General features: G+C 43.6%; 1 protein-coding gene across 26 annotated transcripts in view; it reads right to left on the bottom strand.

Moving 5' to 3' along the window:
* ADGRL3 (adhesion G protein-coupled receptor L3) overlaps positions 1-18,136 on the bottom strand; it is a 404,123-nt gene that overhangs the window by 52,623 nt on the left and 333,364 nt on the right. For all 26 annotated transcript variants that reach the window (XM_010411924.4, XM_010411928.4, XM_010411908.4 and 23 more), the window contains 4 exons: positions 12,203-12,412; positions 11,473-11,693; positions 4,681-4,747; positions 3,202-3,293 (listed from right to left, as the gene is read on the bottom strand). In XM_010411924.4, coding sequence (XP_010410226.2) covers positions 3,202-3,293; positions 4,681-4,747; positions 11,473-11,693; positions 12,203-12,412 — 590 coding nt within the window. The remainder of the gene's footprint in view (positions 1-3,201; positions 3,294-4,680; positions 4,748-11,472; positions 11,694-12,202; positions 12,413-18,136) is intronic.

Raw genomic sequence — 18,136 nt, 5'->3', positions numbered from 1 at the left:
AAGCCAATATCCTCCTGGCATCAGTGGCAGGCACAGAAACTCTTGCAGCTCTGAACAACATATCCCACATACACAGGCTCACATCTTTTCCTGGCTACATGCCTCAAAAACAGGACTAGAGCATGGATCTTGCTGTCTCAGTGGGCACAACTGGCTGAATCGGCTCAGTACCAACCCGTCATACAGGGAGGATGCCACTGGCACAGAGGGCAGGACCCACATATGTGGTTACCCTACTTCCCTCTTGAAAGTGCTGGGCTAAGCCAGAAAAGTTTACAAGGATAAAGATAAACCAGGTCTGTACTCATCAAATCTTTTGCTGGATAACCCCTGGGTAACCAGTGCCCCACCACAGCAATGTCAGAATCTCCCATGCTGGCACAATAATCCAGGGACTGTTCCTGAAGGTTAGGGAAGTTTATTTTTACAACTTTGCACAGTGCCTACAAATCTATCAGCCACACAACATCTGGTTCAGGCACTGCCCTTTGAATGGCTTTTCTGTTGGTGCAGTAATTAAAGGTATCCCAGGTGACACCTGATCCCTTATCAAGTTCATTAATTTAAGTGGAGTTATTTGGCTCTCTATTTTCTACACTTCATAATGTATTTCTAACCTTTAAAGTGACATAGGCAAGGACCAGATTGCAGGGGTGCTTATTAACAGCCTATTAAAATATTTTATGGCCTTTATTTTTACGTTGCCATAGGGAATCAAGTATTTTGCTGTTGTTAAACAGGCTCAGGATTTATGTTGCGAGAGCTTCACCACAGCCTAACACAGAGTAATGCTAGGAAATGAACTGGGAGAACAAACTCTCATTCAGCTCTCAGTGTGCTGTAAAGCTGTCACATGCAGATGGCAGCAAGGGGCCCTCCAATGCAGGCCCTCCGTTCGGTTTTATTAAATATAAACCGATACAAGATGCAAGGCTCTGGGACCTGGGTGCCTTTTTACTAACCCTGTAGACCCACAGAGGGAAGCTCAGAAAGGATCTTTGTGGTCCTCTGTGAAATAATGTCTTCTGTGGCTTTTTTATTCCAGAGCTGCTGTAACACATCCACATTTTGCAACTGAGTTGAAGCCAATGACTGTGGAGGAAGACCACAATCTTACCTGCAACAAGACTATGATTGTATCTAGAAGACAATTATGATCTCACTGAAAAATTTTCTGGAGATTGCAAGCCCCTTGCTTCCCTAGAAAACCTCCCTCCCAGGTGAATTCCCTTCTCTGTAACAAATCTGCACTTCCTAACACAAGCACATCCAACCCTGAGAGAACAAACGCCTTGAATTTAAAGACTTAATGATGTCCTGCTTAGGTATTCAGAAATTACAATCAAGTGTGTTCTGAAATGCTTGGTTTGATACACTTCCTAGGGTGAGCCTGGGGTCTTCCTGAGTTTATATGATGTTGCTCTTATTTTCTCAAGCATAAAAAGTAATTTGTAATGAAGCAACACATTTGGAAGAGTATCAGCAATGTACTTAAAAGTATTTTAATTGCTTGTGTTTTCAAAACGTTTTAATGAAGTCAAATCAGGAACAGACACTCATCTGCCAAAGAACCTATAAAATATTTTACAATGACATTATAATTGATGCAACTGGTTGTATAAATTCCTGGCATTTTAAACAAAGATACTAGAGATTAGCTCAAGAAGATTATTCAGTAGGCATTTATTATTTCTGCTTTAATTATAACGGCTTTGTTGTTGTTTTTTTCTCCCTAGTTTTTAATTTAAAAATGTCATACTGCAAGGCTTTCCAAACAGATTTTGTGTGGGTAACCTTACAGAGACTGTTCTCAGCGAGCAATCTCATAGCACTAATGCATGACAAGTAGCCATATTAATAAACGTTATTAAATGTACCATGCCTTTAATGCCTCATCCAAGATCAAATGACAGACTATCTTTCTGGGATCAATCCTGGACATCCAGGAGGGATTGCTCCTCTAATTTCATTTTATAGCAGAGCAATGGCAGGAGAAATTGAGGTTCACTGCAGAGCAGCCTGCCCACAACCCGGGCGAATGAGGGCTCTGTGGGTTTCTGACCTCACTGAGGTCTCCTGCATTTGTACAGACCCCAGTTCCCTTTCCTCCCAACCCTTGGTGGAGAAGCTGCACCTAAGACACTCACCCAAAGGACCATGCCAGGTCATGGCACACCAATGGCACAGCAAGCCTTGTCCACTGAGAAAGTTTTCAGGAGGGGCCCTGACCTGGTTTAACTTAAAGCTGCATCTGCAAGAGTGGCTCAGAACTAAGAACAACAGCCTTGCTGAGAGCTGCCTTGCAACTGTGCAATTCAAACATCTTCTAACGAGCTCCCCTTATGCCTCTTCTCCCCTTCCTACCACAAAAGAGAGAGGAGAACCCACTTCAAGCCACATTGCACCACACTCTCCTTTCCTGGGTGAGCAGTAAACTGCTGACTCCCAACAATTTCCTCCTCCTCAAGCTCATTAGATGGTTTTATTAATTAGCAGGCTCCCAATCTTATCATGCGCTGCACCTGAAATCTCGCTTGTATTTTTGAAGAGAGTAATTAAAGCCAGAGGTAGTTGAATAAACAGGCACTGACAGAGAGGAGTATTCTCTCAATATAATGAAGCAGCTTGCTAAACAGTAAAATGCCCAGGCTCAGATGTTAACCCAGTACAAGGGGAAAACATGCTTTGGCTGGCAAGCACACCCACCCGCTGATGTGGGCACACCCAGGTAAATCCTCAATAACTTTGCTGAAAGCAAGTAGACTTTGGGGAGAATTCGGGTCATGGAATCTGTCAGGGGCCAAAACAAACAGAAAAGAAGTAAGGCAGCCGCCCTCAGAGCACAGAGAAGTAGTAATAATGAACAGTTTCAACACCTTCCCTGTAGAGACTGCAATAATTAGATGGTAATTATTGGGCACAGTTTCTTTTACACAGACTAGAAGGTTACCTGCTTCAAGGACAGAAAATGTAGCTTTGCCTCCTTCATGCAAAATTGAATGGAAAATGGCAGCCAAATCCCAGTGTAGTGCTTTATCATCAGCCACTTGGTATCTTTTAGAAACCATTGTGCAGTGCCATAGCCCAAGGTATTACCCCTGGTTAGCACTGCTGCTGGCAGAGCTGGTTCCCATTTTGCTCCTCAGAGGAATGAGGGGATAAACAGCAAAAGACAGAAAAAGGCAGAGAAAAACCACTTACTTGATATTGTCAAGACATCCAGATTCAGGTTTCAGTATGGCAGTATGATGAAACATTTTATAGAGAGCAATCCCAAGGAAGATGACATTAAGCTGCAATGGAGGGGAAAAAAAAAAAATTATGTGACACAGCACAATATGATGGGGATAAAGTCAGCTCCTTCTCTGTAAAAGATGGGTTACTGTAGGAAATTAGCTCACAGTACAGTTTTATAGTGACTGAATCACAGAAAATTTCTAAGCATTTTATAAGGTGAGCGGGCCTGTAGATTGCAGGACTGGTGATGCCACAGTCTTACCAGAGCTGTGGCACTGCTGGTACAAGGCTGGTTCTACTGTAGTGCTTCAAACAGCATTATGGAAAATTAAAAATACTTGCTGTAAGGGCTTTTTCTGTATCTGAGATGTGTACAGTTGTGAAAAGTCACTCCAAGCATCTTACTTAGCCAGCTCCATTGTAATGAAGCATAAAAGCATCTTTTTCCATGAATACACCCTTAAAACACAGTGTAACAGGGTAGATGGGCAGGGAAATCACAACTGATGCTTAGCACAATGCAAAGTTGAAAAACAAAAAGAAAACAGTTTGATTTGTTCTGTAAAAGACTGGGATAGTGTTTCCATGCCTCAGTGACTACAAGGCTGCCAATTCCTGGAAAGGAGTTTCCCAAAAGCCCAGCCTAGGATTTGAGACATAATCAAAAAGGGAAGATATCTTTTTTATGAATGAATTGTTTAAGGGGAAAAAAAACCCCAACAGTTGGAGTTGGTGGCATGGCCCCCTTCCTGATGTGGAAGGCTGCTGAAATGGCTCCCAAGTTGCAGGAGAAGCAGAAGAAGCAGAGACAATGTCTGCATTGAAGTGAGAGCGCCTGGTTTTCTGGGCTAGCCAAACTGTAGTCTAGTCAAAACAAAGGATGGTTTATTTAAGCCATATTGCAGCAATTAAAGTATAAGAAAACTCCAGCTGTCCCTAAAGTTGGGTTCTCTACCTTGTTGCTCTGTTAGCTGATATGCTGGCAATGTGCTAAACATGAAGTCACACAAGTTTCAACTTCTGCTGGGAAGGAAAAGCCCTCATCAAACTTCTTTTCCAGTTTGGACATTTTTTCATCCCTCCCCCCTCAGAATTCCCTCTTTTTTTTTTTTTTCATTATCAATGCAAAACTGCACTCTGTAATTCAAAAAGGGTGTGAGCAGTGAGTGGCATCAAAATAGAGTTTGGCACTTCTAAATGTTCACTGGTAGAAACCAAACTCTGCAAGTGCCCATTCTGAAGCTCCCTGGTCCATTTTGATCAAGTATTTTGCAATGCCAAGAGCCTCTCATAATGAGGGTCTAATTGCTTATGCCAGGTGGGGTCAAAGAAGAACATGCCTTCCTCAAATTAATCTGTGTAAATTAAAGATAAAGAGAAAAGGGACAGAAAAAGTTTTATTTCTTGACCTAAGAGATGGAGTAGTTAATTAGGAGTTCTTACCATAATTATCAAGGTCGCCGGTCCTATAAAGCTCCAAATGAAGTAGGTGTCAAGTCGGAGCCAACATCTGTAATGAAACACAGGGGAGAGAAGGCATTCAAGGACTGCACCCAGGACATACATCAAGAGTGAGCGAGTGACAGAGAAGAATGTGAGCTGCAAAACACGCCGGTGGGAGACAGGAAATATTACACTGCTTGTTCATTTAAATGCTGAATTATGTGCCCAATTTCTGACAGCGCTATTGATGGAGTAAGATAATTACCTCTAGAGGAAGCAGGGAGAAAATGGCACAAGGCCTATTTGCTAAGGCTTTCTGCATCTGTTGGAAAAACTCCTTAAACCATGGGTTTTTTAAGGAAGGGATCTGGTGAACATCCACAGAGCTTCTTCTTTGCTTTACACTCCTCTTTGCTCTCTAGCTCTGATGCAATGCAAGCTGTCTGACAGCTGTCAAGCAAGATGACATTTCTCCAGCAAGCACATCAGAGAAACTTCGGCGCAAATAGGAAGCATGAAGTGGATAACAGAAGGCTGAGGTTTAATTAGGTTCAGCAACTTCCCCTTTAAAGTGTTTTATTTCCCTGAACCTCCCGAGTGTTTTGTTTCCACTAATGTTTCCAGGGTTGCATACGGTCTGCGCTATCACAAGAAGTTGATTCATGGCCTAAAACTAAATTATTAATCGCTTAATTTCAACCGCATTTAATACTCCCCACATTTTTTAAGGCCCCTGGGAAATTACATTTCCATTCCTAGTTCATTCCAGGCGACAGGAAGATAAAATGGAAGTGACTCGTTACAAGACAGACGAATGTAAATTCCAGGAAAGTTTCACATGATGTTTAAAATAATAATATCTTGTCGTGTTTGCAGTGCTGCAAATCACAGTTCCGTTTATACACAAAGGACTGAGAAAGCATAAAACCACTCTTATACTAAATATCCAATGGAATTTCATAATTAGGCAAGTGACAGGAACTGTATATATGAATATATCATGGTGGTGGAGATAGCAGTTCTCTCAAATGACAGCTCTAGTGTATGTGCTTAATGTTTTTTCCCTTCCAATGGACTCTGCAACAGGCAGAAAGGTCTGTGCCAGCAGCCCCATGGGAGATGATCAGCAGGAGATGTCTGATGAGAGAATAAAACATGCCCTGTACCTCTGTGCATGGGAGAAGCCAAGATATGAATAAATTCAAATATGCAGAGAAAACTTCTCACTTCCCTCCCTGACCATATAAATTTCAGGTCTCATCAGTGTTGGAGATGTATCGATGTATATATACACTCATACCGCTATTTGTCACAAATTAAAATACTGTCACTTCCGTGACTGTCATTCCCGAACTGCCTCTGCAGCTGCTCTTCCAGAATCTTCATGTGATAGCATCAAAATCTTAATGCGAGAGGCAAACAGAGGCTTTCAGAGAGATTGCAGGGAAATCTTATTTATTCCGTGGCTGCTGAAGTTCAAGGCGATTTAGATGCAGCTGGTAATGGAACAACATGAGTGACTTGAAACTACTTGAGTCTGATTCCCTATAGGAAAAGGTTTATGTGATCATGACATCTGTGTATCACCCGTAATAACATCTGAAATGTCGCCCAATTGCAACTAGATTTGACAAAGGAATAGAGGTTTCAAGGATAATGAAGTCCCTGTAAAAAGTTCCCCCCCACCCAATTCCTGAACAAGGATGTCCGCATAGCAGCAGCTCACATACTACATGGCATTTCAGACTTTATACCTACCCCATCCCCCTCAGGAAAAATGAGTAACTAGTGCTTATGCCTCAGCTGCTGCATATAAATCACGGAATACGCAGCCCCATCACTTTTTGCTACTGATAATGAGTGCTGGTGTGTGGGAGAAGACTCAGAGGGTTGAGGGGGTTTTATTTTTTTTTAAATGAAAATATTTTGAACTTTTTTTTTGCCAGTTTAACATTCAAAACAACCCCCAGCCCCTGATGCCCAGGAGCTGGGAACACTATATTTTAGTTGTCATTAACTTGGTTTTCCTTCAGCGTAAGGAGCGACCTGGCTCTTGGAAAGCCTGGGGAAGAGGAAACACATAAACCCTCTCTTTATTTCCTGAAGCATGGTGACCACCCTACAGTCATATCTGGTGCAGCTGATTTTGAATGCATTTAGATTGGGACACGGGGAAAAACAGGGAAGCTGAAATACAGAATGAGCAAAAAAGCTGTGCCAGGCTCAGCAAAGAAGAGCAAAGCAACTGGTTCCTCTTCCAGACAGCAAAAAGGATGACATTTTCCGCTCCACTTCCCTAAAATATCTGTCTCTTCAGTTGTAGAAAACAATTGAGTGGCAAGAGATGGATACTGTGGATGAGAAACAGCAGAGGAGCTAGGTCCTGCCACCAGGATAAGTGGGGGCCAGGCATGGAGCAAGAGGAGCCCTAGAAGAGATGGCTTCACCTAAGCCAGAGCACAGCTTGTGAAAAACAGAGAAGGTTTTTCTTAGGCCTCTCTGCACACATCAGAGAATGTGATGTCATTTTTTATTTGTTTGAATAGATAGAAAAATCGCCTTTCTATGAAACCATGTATGGTAGTCTTGTGTGAATTTAAAAAAAAGCTGGGGTTTTTGGTGGTCATCAGGAAGAGATGAAACTTTGAACCTCTTTAAGTCATACCTCATTAAAAATGCAAATTAAGACCAAAACATCAAAACACAGGCATCCCGCCAATTGCGTTGTGGAGCTGTAAATTGCTAATCAGACAAGTACCACACTGAGCTCTTCTTGCCTTAGAAGACAAAAACCCACACGCACAATGAGCTGCATAAATGAGCTCCTCAAAACAAGGAAGCAATCAGGCAACTCACTTCCCAAAGTTGCTAATCTTGGGCTGCCGAGTTGCTTGTGACCCTCCACACGCAGCTGCGCTGTGGGCACGGGCTTGTCACATTACGAGTTTAGGCTTCGCTGCCATTAAGCAAACGAGCTCCTTCAGGGCTCAGTGCAAGGCAAGAGGATTATCAGGAAATGTGTGTATGTAGGGAATACTGCTAAAAACCCCACTGCCTCTTCTAGGAGTCACCCCAATGCATTCAGTTCTCATGACAAGCTCTGTGGCAACTGCTCTCCTTTACTTTTTAATTTCCTCCTTTTCCACAGTGACAACTCGCAATATTCACCTAAAGCTTTTCCCAAGTAATAAAGACTACAAAGAGTTTACTCTATTTTCTGCATGATGAGAAATCAAATACTAAACTATCCCTGGTGTGCATTAAATATAACCAATAAACAATCATTAGGTGCCATTGGACCATAAAATTTGAAGAGCCCTAAACATATCATGTTGTTCATGGGAGCTCAGCGGTTTGTTTCACGTGGCTGTGCAGCCGCCTTGTCAGGGTGCAGTAATGGGATATGTATGCACCAGACATGCCTTTCAAGGGTGCAATATAGGTTCTGCTTAATGGAGTTCCGCATCCACATAGCTCATGCTTCCTCCTCCAAATACTGGCAGCAGCACTGCAAATAAAACAAGTTCAGTGGAGCCACCCAAGACAGACCACATTGTTAGAAGCTATTTTCTGAGCAGCATTTACATGCATGAAATGTCGGCGCCTGGCTGATGGACTCGGAGGCTGTGTACATACACAGGGCTTTCATTTTGCTTTCTGACAGCTGGATTGCTTACCATGTATATCCTGCTTTATAGCATTCCAAAAGGGGGGAGAAAGGGGGGGGAGAAACAAAAGAGAGATCCCTGCCATGACGGATTTGATCACCAGTGGATGAATACACCTACAAGTGCGTTTTCTAAAATACATTGAACCACTCAAAGCATAGCTGCTTTCCTCTGCAACTTGTAAGAAGCTTCGATACGAAACCGAGGAAAGTATGGAAATATGGAATAGCTTCTTGCTGCTGATTTTGGATGGCCTGCTTCTAGCATGAGTCCTCTCAAAGGGAGGCTGCTAAAGTCATATTTAAGCTTTCACTGAATTTTAGACACAAGTTATTTTCAAACACGAACAACAACTGCAAGTACTATTTTCTGTACTATTTTCTTTGCATTTTGCAGCACTGCCCACCACGATCCTTGACATCAAATCTGTCCAGGAGATGGATGGACTTGGTTAACACACAGGACAAGGCAAATGATGTAACTTTTAAAATTTTTTTTTAAAGAATCTTCTTTTTTGCTGTGGCCATTTAAGACTCAGCAGCTGAAGACATGGCCTGTAAGAAATGGTCACTTGGAAGTTCATGAGAGCATTGCCAGAATCCCTTTGGTAATATGGGGAAACCACACTGTCTGCAGTGGGGCTTCCTGCTTTTCATCTTTACTTTAGAGGTTACAATCAGAGTAAGATGAGATGCAACATTTCTGATTTATCTGGGGGAAAGAACTAAACACAGTTCAGCTAGCCTGAATGGGATGATCTTTTAATGGAATCACTATGCTGCTGCTTAGTCATAAAAGCAAATTAATCTCCTAATATAAGGGGTTTGAACTGTTCTAAAACAACAACAACAAAAAAAAATAGGAAAAGGACCTAAAATACCAATATGAATACTAGGACACAGGACACTTCAGAAAATCACAAGCACCAAGTGATGAGTAAAGCAGCAGAGGGAGGAACAACTGCCTCTTCCTTGCTTTGTAATCTGGGCATGTGTTACAGGAGGGTTGGATTTAGAAAGAAAAATGAAATCAAGAAAACCCTACACTGCGTGTTTAAGCAAATCATTCTGAGATGTATGAATGGTGGCACCAAATGCCAGGCAAAAAACAAATAACACTAACAGCTCCATAAGTCCTGCTTAAACAAATGCAGTAAATAATGGACAGAGGCAAGTAATATATTCCAGAGGATGTTTTACAAAACCTGGCAAAACCAAGCAACTTCTTGCAATCAAATTATGTATGCCTGGCATATAGTTCAGTACAAATTCTAATCAGTTCTACCCTTCTAATAACATTATACGGAAAAATACATCATCATCCTTCAACCAGATGGAGCATGATAGTTATACAAAACATATTGTATGTTTTTTATTTTCCTCTATGAGAACGTGACAAAATTGTGCACTCTGGAATTAAAAATTATACATAAATATTTTAGATTTGCAAATCTCTGTAAATATTTATTTGCAAAATAGTATATATACATGTTTAATCATTAAAAATACTACTTCATGCTGTGGGGAGGGAGACATACTTTATTGGCACACACACAGGACTGCTGCCTCTTCAATGCCAAGATAGCGAAGTTATGTTGTTCGCCTTCAGTGAAATTCAGCCAAACTTTCTGCCGGTACCTTTCAAGCCATGGAAACATTTGGGCACCCAAAGCCTGTTTGCAAAAGCCAAAGGGTGAACAGTGTGGAAAGTAGCCACAAAATACTACACTGCAAACTGGACAGGTTAGGACACTGTTCCAGCAACGGCAGATGTGCAGGAACTGACTTTCCAGACAGCTGGAATATGTTTGAGGCTCAACATATCCAATGTAGGCCACTGTGAAGAGATCTGTCCTCCACAGAAACACCACAGTTAAGAATAAATTTGTCTAAAGGGACAAGGCGAACTGTTTCCATGCCTGATTCAATAGGTGCTTACATAATGCTCCAGAGGGGGAGTGAACAGAAGAGCTTGTTGGGGCAGAAAGCAGGCGGCAATTGATAGAAAAGTCTTCTTCAAAAATGGCAATCAGCTGTTGTGTTTGCCCTCTAGGCCAGTAAAAGTCAGTCAAACTACTTTGGATAAATCAGTAGAGATCCTTAAAAACTTACACCCTCCTACCCTTATCTGTGTGGGCCATTTCCTTTCCACAAAGCATGACATTTATACAAATTCAGGTCGCTACTCTCCTACTCATGGAAGAAACACAACACAAATATCCATCTGGGATCCAAGCCTACCTGCTAGCATGGTGATGGATCATGAGCAGCTCCACTGCTCTACAGATCTGCTTTTTCAAGGAGTAAAGGTTCACATATACCAATAAGGTTTCAGGCAAAAAATTTGAAGTTGAACTTAAGAAAAGATCAAATGCTGCCATGGCCTGACTCGACCTATGCTAAAAAAGAGCTTCAGAACCACCACTGGCTCATTGCTATGTATGCCTTCATATGGAGCCCTTAACTCAGTTAAAGTGAGACTGGAAAGGCAGACTGACAAGGGAAGAAAAAAAAAAAGTCAATAAAAACATTGTTAATGCTATTGTAGCAAAGATGGCAGAGAGAATCAAAGCCTAAATCTTCCCCTTGTTTTCCATTAGACGGTGTTGCATGATTATCTAAATTGTGCTTTCATACCAGCTTCAGCAATGTTGAAAACACTTAAGAATATTCATAATGATAAATGATATAGCTGTTCTGATTTGCAAAGAGCCTAATGCACTCCACATTCACCACCTGTTTTGCCTGCAGGCTCTGTTAATTTGATAAAACAGTTTAAAAAACAGAGGAAGAAAGCAGCCTCTTTATCCAAGTAAGTACTCTTTGGTTAGAGAAGGAGGATCTTGCTGGTACAGGACCAGACTGAGACTTGGGACAGTCACCTCTGCTGATGTTATGCAATGATGTGACAAAATTTTCCTCGACTGACTTCCCTAGAAAATACCTTTGCAAATCATTTCCTAGTGGGGAATTTGTCCTGCACTGGAGACACAGAGATAAGGCAAGGCATGCCTCCTGGCTGAGCTCTGCCTGAACAAACCCTCTGGGCTCCTCACATCCCTTTGTTGTCCCCACTCCCATCTCTCCTGGGCAATGCCAGTCCAAGCAATGCCAAGGTCACTCACACTTTGTCCGTGCCGTAGCTCCGGTAGTCCACCGCTGCCGACACGGCCACAATCAGCGCAGGCATGCCGTACCCGACCAAATAGAAGTACTTCCTCCGGGAGTGCTCGCTCTCAAAAACCTCCACCAGCATGATGTAGAGCTGCACCCCCTCCAGGAACATCCAGGTGAAAGCTGCCAGGAAGAAGAAGTGCAGGAGGGCAGCAAAGACGGCACAGGCAATCTGAGTGAGGATTGAAAAGAGCAAGGGAAGGTGTTTGTACCATGATTAATTAATGCAACAGTCAGGAGTACTCTTACTGGGAGGCTTAATAAAAATGAGGGTGTTCTTATCTTCCCTCTCCAAAGGAAGAACTTTTTTTTCACTTGGAAAACATACGTGAATTGTTTTAAAATAGACACATCTTCACATATATAAATGATATTAAAAGATACAAAGGTAGGCATGTACATAATCTGGCAAATAAACATATGAAGATGTACATGGTTTAAATGCATTTTTACAACCTGCTTATTAAACATACACACACATTATTGACAAGCAACACACATACAGCCCCTGAAATCACAGTAGGCATCAGCATGTGAGTCCCAGTTATCAGCCAGGGGCCCAGCTCTGTGAGGACTCATGCATGGAATGAAGAAGTGCTGGAATGTATCTCACTGGTCAAACATTGCAGACGCACTGAGACAAGAGCCTGTGACAGAAGCAGAAAGTGCTTTGCCCCTTACCGGCTGGTCAGTGCGGTTGATGCCGATGAGGAAGAGGAGCTCTGCCACGAAGAGGCTGATGCACAAATTCTTGTGAATCGTGTTGCGGTCACTTTGCAGTCCACGGAAGAAGCAGAAGGTGAAGATGCAGATCAGGAGGCAGACCAGTGAAAGCAGGATGCCAACCCACGTGATGAAGTCCAGGAGCAGATCATGGACTGCATCACTGTGCTGAAGATAAAATGAAAAAATCTCATCAGTTGCATGATATGTGACTTCTAATGCATCCCAGACACAGAGTAAGGTTGTCTGTGGCACATGGAACCAGTACCAAAAAGATTAAATGGACCTCAACTTGAATCCTGCAGCAAAAAAGCTGCAACCCAAAACAGACTCCAAAGTATCTTGCAAACCGCAGGTGCCCTGAACAGACTCAGACCCCAAAACCTTGCAGAAACATAATGCTGTTGATAAAAATACTGAGATATCAGGGCTGCTCTTGTGTGCAGCTCCATCTTGCGCAAACATGGCAAAGGAGTGACTGGACGTATAAAGAACCATTGAAAAGAGTGATTCGAGTGTAAAAAAGTATTTCATGCTAACAACATCATGTCAGACAACTGCAAGTCCATTACAACCATTTGTCAACAGTGGAAAAAGACTCTCTTTAAATGTTCAGAGACGTATGAGCTTGGAGGCCTTGGAAAGAAAGAGATTGCTTAAATTTCTTTTTCTTTTTTTTTTTTTTTTACCACAGGGGAAGGAGAAAAGAAGTCTGATTTTTCATTCTCAAACCCTGGAGTTACATTTTAAAACTCCGGGGAAGTCAGATTGATCCTGAGAACATTACACAGAAAAAAAGACCTTTTAACATGAATTTGCTTTTAAACTGTAACAGAACAGTGATTTTAAGACACCCTGGAAAGTGAGTGATTCCCTGTGATGAACTTTTAACATGGATGTACTTCAAAGCCATGCAAAAAAAGCCAGTGCAAAGCTAGGCAACAAAGTTTTGTGAGAGACAGGATAGGTGAGCCTTGGCTCTGCTGACAAAACACTGCTGCATTGCTCCTGAGCTTACACTGCATGTCCCTCACAGAAAGAGGGGGCACATGATGAGACCCTCCTGGTGAGAACATCCCACCGCCTTCTTCCTTATTCAGGCTGTAAAACTCCCCAAGCTTCCACCAGATGTGGCGAAATTATAGATACCATTACTTAGCAAAATGTAAATAAAACATGAGAAATACATGGTGAGTCACGAGATGACTGCTTGGGTGTAAGTGGTTAGAGTTAATAAGCTGAGGAGGAGACTGGCTGGAAATCTCTGGGGGCATATTACAATGACCAGAGCAGCTTGAAGCCCAGCTTTGTAGTCCACTAGGTTGTGTTATAAATGGTAATCACATTCCCCGCCACTTCTGGCATTTCGATGACTTGGGCATTATGTAGGCTGGCAAATACAATAGTGCCACACTCCAAAAAGCCAGGGCAAAGTGGAAACATTTTTCTCTCCATGGGATAAAAGCTTATGACAGATGGAGGGAAAAGGTGATAATTTATCTGTTTCCTTTGCCTGCTTGCCAATGATAAAGCCACATCAAATGTCAGACCATTCCCAATATACACTCTGCTATGTTGGCACCTGCAAGAAACATCTCAAACCTTTCATCTCTTTGGCTTTATCAGCGTGACTGATAGGCATCAAATGATAATGAAAGATGGGGAGTGACTCGCTGCTCCATCTCTTCCATGCTGCAAGTTTTCTCTCCAGGGAGACTTGGAGGTGGAGAGATGGAGGGCTCCTTTGCCCAAACCCCCTTGCAACTCTTTCCAAGTATTTCCAATACCTAAGGAACTAGAGGCCACAAGTCCAAAAGGGAGACAAGAAATCACTGTGCGCTTTCTGTGGCTCATGACAGAAACACCTATTCCAGCCAGCTCATCCAGCAGCGCCCAGAAACCTGACAAGATGAAGCACATCATTTCCCTGGCAGCTGCGCATTGCTTTATCTCAGTGTCATTCCAGCTCATCCATCCCTCTTAACTCTGCGGAAAAATGTTAATGCAAACCCTGCACCTTGCAAATCATTCTTTCTTTTGTCTGAGGCTGCAGGGGAATGGCAGGAGAACGTCTCCCTGAACAAGCCCTCGTCTGATTAGATTGGCTGCCTGGCTGAATGGACCAAGAGCTCTTGGGCTGGGCAACAGGACAAGGCAGCTAAAGCAGGTGGATGAAGGGAGAAAGAAACCAGGCAGACTTTGGCCAGATGCACGCACCCCACCCAGACGTGGCCAGATTTATCCATCCCAAGACAAATTTAGCATGGTGCAGGGAAAATTCTCCAAGGACTTCTTCCCCTAGGTGAGATAAATCTCACAGGTCCCAGCTACTGCACCTCTTATCACAACACCACAAATCTGCTGACTTTAAGACATGATGCAGGAATTACAGCTGGTTTTGCTCTTGGAGAGGGATCCTACCATCTAGGTTCTTTGTCTTCTTCAGGGAAGGGCTGCTTGCCCAAGAAGCTCACCATGCTTAGCAATAAACATGCTTCATTGCTGTATTACTATTATTATTATCACTCTTACTGCTCTTCTTTTTAATATTAATCGTAAAGATAATACTGATTTTATGTACATAACACTCATCCCTGGAGTGCTGGGAAACAACCATAAAAACAACTTCTCCATAATTACAAACTCCCTCCCCAAACTCAACAAACTCACAAAAGAACAAACAGAAAGGAATAACAACAATAAACTGGGAATGAGAGCAATTTAAAAACACCTCAGGGGAAAAAAAAATATGAATTTGTAGCTTTTCTAGTAAAGTCCAAGAGAGGAAGTGAGCTGAATTTTAAAGGCTGGGTACACTCCAGCCTGTTTGAGATGCTCAGTTTCAGGTGCTACTGCAGAGCCAATGGATCAGAGCCAATGGGAAGACTTGATAAGCACTGGCATCCTTCCCATGGCAGTGCCAACTGCCCCCTCAGGTCAGGCACATCCAGAGCTTGTACACCAGCAAGTACAATAAAAGGCAACTTGCCTTTTGCTGGAGACTGAAACTTGTAAATTACTGCACACCAAGCAGAATAATATGGGAAAAGGAGCATAGAGGTAACCTCTCCCAATGCCATGAGCTTTTCCTTGCCATCACTCCATCGCTGTGTGACAAATAGGGAGCAGCATAACCTGGCTTGCATATGGAGTTCCAGGGTTAAATACAGGGCACATCAAGATTTTGTGACCAGGTCTTAGCCTTCAAGCCTGGTCCCTTAACTGCAGAAAAATGCAAGAAGAGCAAATCTTTTCTTTACCCTGTTCAGCACTGTTCAAACGCTCCTTGACTGAGGACAAAGCAGCTCTGATGTGCATGCTAACCACTGAATCACAGCATGGTTAAGGTTGGAAGGGACCACCAGTGGGGTGATCTGGTCCAACCTCCCTGCTCAGGTCCAACTGGACTCTGTGCCACTGATCATGACCCTCTGAGATCTGCCGTTCCTAGAAGATCCCTAGGGATATTTTTCCAGCACAATGAAAGCCCTAGGGCCTCTAAAGCATGCAACATACATCTGAGACCACCAGTGTACTGACAACAGTCAGCTCTTGCTTCTCAATGATCTCCCCAAGTACTTGGGAAACCAGAAGAGCCCATGGGAAATACCAGATGTCAGTCCAAGAGATAATTTCCTGACAGCATCAACCAAACAACTCCTTTCCCAAATGCACTGTGGCTCTCCAGACTGGTGCTACATGGCACAGCATGCAAGACACTGAGGTTTGCTACCCCTAAGCTACACCTGCTTCACAGAATAGGCTGACTCTCAGATTATTTTCAGCACAGGAACAACTTATGGAGTAATTGAAAAAAAATACAACAATACACTCCAACGACAGGGTTTTGATATTAAGTATGTTTTACATTTATGATTTAGGTATGAACCCAACCCAAAGCCCAGTGAAAGGAGAGGTCTCTGGCTTTGGAATAAAGGCCTGGGTTTGTTCCAGTGGGACCAAGAGCAATAGGCGGAGAGTGCTGATGGGGATTTGTGCAGGAGTTACAGGAGCACTGGTAGCAACCACAGCCGGGTAAGCAGGCAGCCCCAATATTATCCAGGCTGGGAAAATCAATGAGCAACTCTGGCAGTGCCTGTACACCAGAGGTGAGCTAATAAAAACAAATCCCAGGGAATGTCAGCTTATGACAGAATGGCTCTCCCTGAGATGAACAGCCATTTCCTCCCTTATTAAAAGCATCAGCAGAAGAAAACAGCAGCCAAACCAAGCTGCCAGTAGTAAAGGACACATTCCTTTGCCTAATCTGTCCCTCCAAGAATGGAAAAAGTAATATCTTTGGGGGTGGAAGAATAAGCAAGCAGTAAATAAAACCACAATGTCATCAACTAGCTCTGATATGACCACTTGGTGCCTGGTGGGAGCTGGCAGAGTGCTGGGCTGGGCAGACATCCAAGTGGGGCAGGTTTGAACTTCAGTGCATTGCTGATGCTGCTTCTCGTATTTGTAGCTATTTGGGGCCATGCGGGGTCTCTCTGTCCTTCTTCCCCCATCTCTGATGGTGAGAGAGGATTTACTGCTATGACCTGGCTGTAATGCTTTGTGGCTATGTGCAGAGGGCTACTGAAGAGGCAGATGGTTTTGGAGATGTATCAAAAGCATCAGTTGGGGTATACGGACTGGGAGGAAACCCCAAGGACTCCTGCAGTGCATCCAAGCTGGCTAAGGGCATCATCACCTGCTGTGGCTATGAAGGCATGAGAGGCTTTTAGGAAGATTTTCCTCTTCTGTGGCCAAGAGGAATATGAGCTGGGGGGACACCTTTGCTTTTGCATCCATCCTCTCCATCTTCATGAAGGATGCACCGAGGGAGGTAGGCAGCTGTGTTCCACAGTGAATACAGCACCCATGGACCTGGTATGCATCCCCTCTGTGCTCTGCAAAGGCAAGGCCGTCCTGGGCACCATCAGGTCCTAACCCAGGAATAAAGAGAGCAAAATTCCCACCTGGAGCCCCTGGGAAACATTACTGACTTCTGACTTTGGCCATTCACAATAAGGCTCAGATCCCTGAGCACTACTACAAGGTGGTTTAGTCACATATTCTCTCCTTGTCTTAGTCCACGAAGCTGCCTTCATATTCTGCATGAGCAACACAGACCATCTTCCTCCTCTTCTGCCTTCCTTAGCAAGATGAAGGCCTCCCAGCAGAACTCTCCCCCACAGACTTCTCCCCAGAATGCAACAGCCTTCCAGTGGCTGCCAGAAGCAGCAGCCACTCTAAGTCCTAGAAACCACCGTGGCCACAATAAAGCCATATGGGGGCAGGTGTGCACAGAGAAATGGGTACAGACTTCACCTCACCACGTGTCACAGACACTCCTGCAGATACAGCACGTGGCAAGAGCCCACTGCTTCCATTGTACTCACCAGCCCCACTGCAACTGAGAGGCAGCTGAGGCGAAATTCAGTCGTTGAGAGGAGGTGAGGCTTAGGAATAATAATTGCATGCATCATCCTGCTCTCCCATTCTGGCGGGATTTAGGCAGCTCTGATTACTCATACAGCGTCTCCAAGCCAAGAAAGGAGCTACGGTGGTTGTGCCAAACTCAGTGTAGACATCCACCCAGCCAAGCTGCCAGAAATGTGAGTTTCTGGAAGAAGCCTGGTCACAGCACCATCAGCTTCTGCTGTCACAGTGATGGTCTTACCCAGCCCGGTGCTGAGACACAGCTGAGACATGGTTCCACCACACCAGGGCCACTACCTTTGCCTTGGTCCTCACATTCACCCTGCTCTCAGCCAGAAATGAAGGGTGTAGCAAGACAAACAGCAAGGCTTGGCACTTGCCAGTGTGAGCTACATGACTTGCACATGAAGTTTAGAACACAGGATCAGCCTGCAGTAATTCCAGCTTCCTCCCGTACTGCTT

This window comes from Corvus cornix, chromosome 4 (genome assembly GCF_000738735.6).
Source record: "Corvus cornix cornix isolate S_Up_H32 chromosome 4, ASM73873v5, whole genome shotgun sequence".
Taxonomy (NCBI): domain Eukaryota; kingdom Metazoa; phylum Chordata; class Aves; order Passeriformes; family Corvidae; genus Corvus; species Corvus cornix.
Note: the sequence above shows the minus strand (reverse complement) of the source record. Positions and strands in the feature narration are given on the sequence as shown.